The following is a 4,038-nucleotide window of genomic DNA, read 5'->3' as shown; positions in this document are numbered from 1 at the left end:
TGCAACGTTCAGAAACTGTTTACAAATATACAATGTGAAACTAAAATGTTTTTGTCACAGTTCTACATATTGTAACATATTAGATCAAAGAAAAAATACCCAACATTACTATTTTTTACATTTGAATATAGGTTTTACAAAAAACAAACTTTCTGTGTCAAATCAGGTGAATGTTTAGTCAATTAACACAGACCAATGTCTCTGCAGGTCAACAGCAAAAGTTATAGTTGCTTTTACAGCCACTGGAGATATGAGGGTCCTGTTAGAGGAGTTGACTCTTGAACCTCCACCACCTCGTCAGTGGATAGGAAGTGAAGCCTGGATCACTGACACACTCTTCACAAGCTTCAGTTTCTGTGCAGGAGCCATTGGAGTTGCCATTCAGAAATCTGTCATCCCAGGTCTGAGAGACTTCCTGCTGGATCTCTCTCCCAGTGATGTAGCTGCCTCTGCAGTGCTTACTGAGTTCTGGGAGGATGCATTCAACTGCAGCTTGAAAGAAAGTGAGGACTTCTTAAAAATTTGTTTTGTGTTTTTAATATTGTATTGTGCCTTTTTGCTTTTAAAATTTCCATAACACTTTCAGATTAAATAAAGACAGAGATATTTTTTAAAGTKKATGCAAAGCAAATTTATGTTAATTAAATACAAGTTGTAGGCCTACAATTAGTCAGAATTGCAGGTGATAAAAATATTTAATTATCTGTAAAAGTAGTTAGCACTGTCTGATCTAAAAAATAATGTCGTTTCTGATAGACATTTTCTGTTGTTTTTGCAATGAGCTTTGGTTTAAGCAACTACATGCAATGAAAAGGTTTACAGCTGTTTAATGATCAGAATTTTTCTACTTTTTCAACAAAGAAAAAAATAACAAAAACAACAATTTAAAAATAATCTCAGTTACTAAGCCTGAGTTTAAAAACTCAAAAATAACTATTTTTCAATTTTTATTTAACTTTGAGGATGTAGTGTATCAGAGACTGGTGAAGGTGAGCCTGTGAAAGACAATTCACTGGTTCAACTCCCAAGACAAACAACAAATATGTGGGTTGGCAGCACAATTTTTCCTTACTCTGGGCTCTTGAGCAAGGCCCTCTACCACCCAGCATTTCCCTGAGCACGCTATTTGGAAAATCACTGCTTTACATGTGCAAAGGGAAAAAAAATGTGGAGAACTATTTTTGGGTGCACAGAGAACATTTACTATTTTACTCACCAAATTATTTTAATCTTCTTAGTAAATTCTGTGCTTAAACAACATAACTGAAAGTTATGGGTTGTTCTTTTTTTCTTGCTCAAACAGTTTGACTTTCTTGTCTCATTAGGTAATGATCACAACAAAAAAGTGTGCAATGGAACTGAAGACATAACAACACTTAAAACCCCGTACACAGACACATCCCAGTTAAGAGTTACTAACATGGTGTACAAGGCTGTTTATGCAGTAGCTCATGCTATTCACAAAGCAGTGTGTGAGGAAACTAATGATACCACTCGGTGTGACAAACACTTAAGATTGGAGCCACAACAGGTCAGTTTATATAAAATGTACAGTTTTCTAGTTTTTTCATAAATTTTCATGAAACTTGTGATCTAATGTAGAGTTAACTCGCTTACATTGTCCATACAGACACAATTTTTTTTTCATTTACAACACAGGTTTTTACTGAATTAAAGAAAGTCAACTTTTCTCGCAATGGTTATCCCGTGTCATTTGATCCAAATGGTGATCCTGTGGCTTTTTATGAGCTGGTCAACTGGCAAAAAAGTGAGAGTGGACTTATTGAACTGGTAACAGTAGGATATTATGATGGATCACTGCCAAAAGGCCAGGAGTATCAAATCAACAGGAACATAACCTGGGTGGAAGGTGGCACACAAGTAAAGAAACAAGTGATAAGAAAATTACAGATGAGAGCAGCAGCACAAAAATCTAAAGCTTTAGTTTTTAACGTTTGTTTGACAGGTTCCAGTGTCAGTGTGCTCTGAGAGTTGTCCTCCAGGAACTCGTAAAGTGTTGCAGAAAGGAAAACCCATCTGCTGCTATGATTGTATACCATGTCCCGAAGGTGAAATCAGTAACATGACAGGTAATTATGTTAAGATAAAAATGCATTACATTTTTTTGCCAAATGACAATGTTCTTTTATTTCCTTAGATTCTCCTGATTGTTTTGCATGTTCAAGCGAATCCTGGCCTGATACAGAACAAGATACTTGTGTCCCCAAACATGTCGAGTTTCTGTCTTTTGATGAAGTCCTTGCAATCATTCTGGCTGCATTTTCTGTTATTGGAGCCTGTCTGACCATCATAACAGCAGCTATTTTCTTTCGTCACAGAACAACTCCAGTTGTTAAAGCCAACAACTCTGAGCTGAGCTTCTTGTTGCTCTTCTCTCTGACTCTGTGTTTCTTATGTTCATTAACTTTCATTGGAGCTCCCTCTGAATGGTCCTGCATGCTGAGACACACAGCCTTTGGTATCACCTTTGTTCTCTGTATCTCCTGTGTTCTTGGTAAAACTGTAGTGGTTTTAATGGCCTTTAAAGCTACACTTCCAGGTAGTAATGTCATGAAATGGTTTGGGCCTCCACAGCAAAGGATGACTGTTGTGTCTCTCACATTTATTCAGGTTTTAATATGTACTGGTTGGTTGGTTCTCAGTCCTCCTTTCCCAATGAAAAACCTGAGCACATACAAGGAGAAGATCATCCTGGAATGTGCATTAGGCTCTGCTGTTGGCTTCTGGGCTGTGCTCGGYTACATTGGCCTGCTGGCTGTTTTTTGCTTTGTGTTAGCTGTTCTAGCTCGGAAACTACCTGATAATTTTAATGAAGCCAAGCTGATAACCTTCAGCATGCTGATATTCTGTGCAGTGTGGATCACCTTCATCCCAGCATATGTCAGCTCTCCTGGAAAATTTACTGTGGCTGTGGAGATATTTGCCATCCTGGCCTCYAGTTTTGGACTGATACTGTGTATATTTGCTCCAAAGTGTTTCATCATAATATTTCAGCCAGAGAAGAACTGCAAGAAACTTGTGATGGAAAAAAAATTAACTGGAAAAAGTAGCTTGCATTAATACAAAATAATAAACTTTCATTATAAGATGGTAAAGGCAGCATATTTTTTAATGTTTGTTTGTTTGTTTTGCAAAGTTTACAGATTTGTAAAATGATAATAATATTAATAAACAAAAATTGCACATCTTGTTATGTAGTAGATTCTCAACATTTCAAGACATGTCAAATCAAACAAATAAAATAAAAAAACATAAATAAATCGAAGTTTGTCTTTTATGCTGTGTTGCTGTGATGTGGGTGAGTAAAACCTAGTTGAAGCATGGTGCAATACTTGATCTAGGACATGATACAGCACTTGGATTGGAGCTGCTAACATTTCAACTGAGGGAAGAGAAAATAAGATGGAACAAAATTATTAGAACGTAAAATCAAATGAAATACTATTGTTTTCCACAAAAACATATTCAGATACAATCCGTTTCATCCCAATCTTGTTTAATTGAGTACTCTACAGCACTGAACGGTTCTTATCCATCCAAAAAACAATTCAAAATGATTGTCTTTAAAACGTGCAAAATCATATAATCAATCAAAAAGACAAATACAGGTGTAAGGTTTATGTGTCCTTTATTATTGTTTATTTAAAATGTTAATATGACAGATTACCTGAGCTTGCACTTCCTGGGATTGAAATTTCAATTGTTCAAATGTGCATTTATTTTAGATATATACATAATTATGTTTATATTTGTCAAGGAATGTTAGTGCATTTTATTCAGTGACAATAAATTTTGATAAGAAAAACATATTAAATTAGAAGCACTTGGAGAGTGCAAACCTCCGCCAATGTCATGATTTGTGTCTGTGTTAATGTTTTATTTTAGTTTCTGTCTTGTCATCTGTTTTCTTCCTCCTGTTTGCCTTTGCTCCAGCCACGCCCACTCTCCCCTGCTCCTCATGTGTTTCGTGTTTGTGCTTGTTAGTCTCACCTTTATATTCTGTGTCTTGTCTTCACT

At 36.0% G+C, this 4,038-nt stretch overlaps 1 protein-coding gene across 1 annotated transcript in view; it reads left to right on the top strand.

Annotated features, from left to right (window-relative positions):
- Nucleotides 1–3,028, top strand: part of LOC106534539 (extracellular calcium-sensing receptor) — a gene marked incomplete at its 3' end in the record, with an annotated part of 40,340 nt that extends 37,312 nt beyond the window's left edge. The window contains 5 exon segments of the mRNA XM_014031214.1: nt 208–503; nt 1,326–1,531; nt 1,660–1,881; nt 1,967–2,090; nt 2,159–3,028. Coding sequence (XP_013886668.1) covers nt 208–503; nt 1,326–1,531; nt 1,660–1,881; nt 1,967–2,090; nt 2,159–3,028 — 1,718 coding nt within the window.
- Between the last annotated feature and the right edge of the window lie 1,010 nt (nt 3,029–4,038).

Source organism: Austrofundulus limnaeus, unplaced genomic scaffold, assembly GCF_001266775.1.
Source record: "Austrofundulus limnaeus strain Quisiro unplaced genomic scaffold, Austrofundulus_limnaeus-1.0 Scaffold1202, whole genome shotgun sequence".
NCBI classification, from domain to species: Eukaryota; Metazoa; Chordata; class Actinopteri; order Cyprinodontiformes; family Rivulidae; genus Austrofundulus; species Austrofundulus limnaeus.
This window is presented reverse-complemented; position numbering and strand designations above follow the sequence as displayed.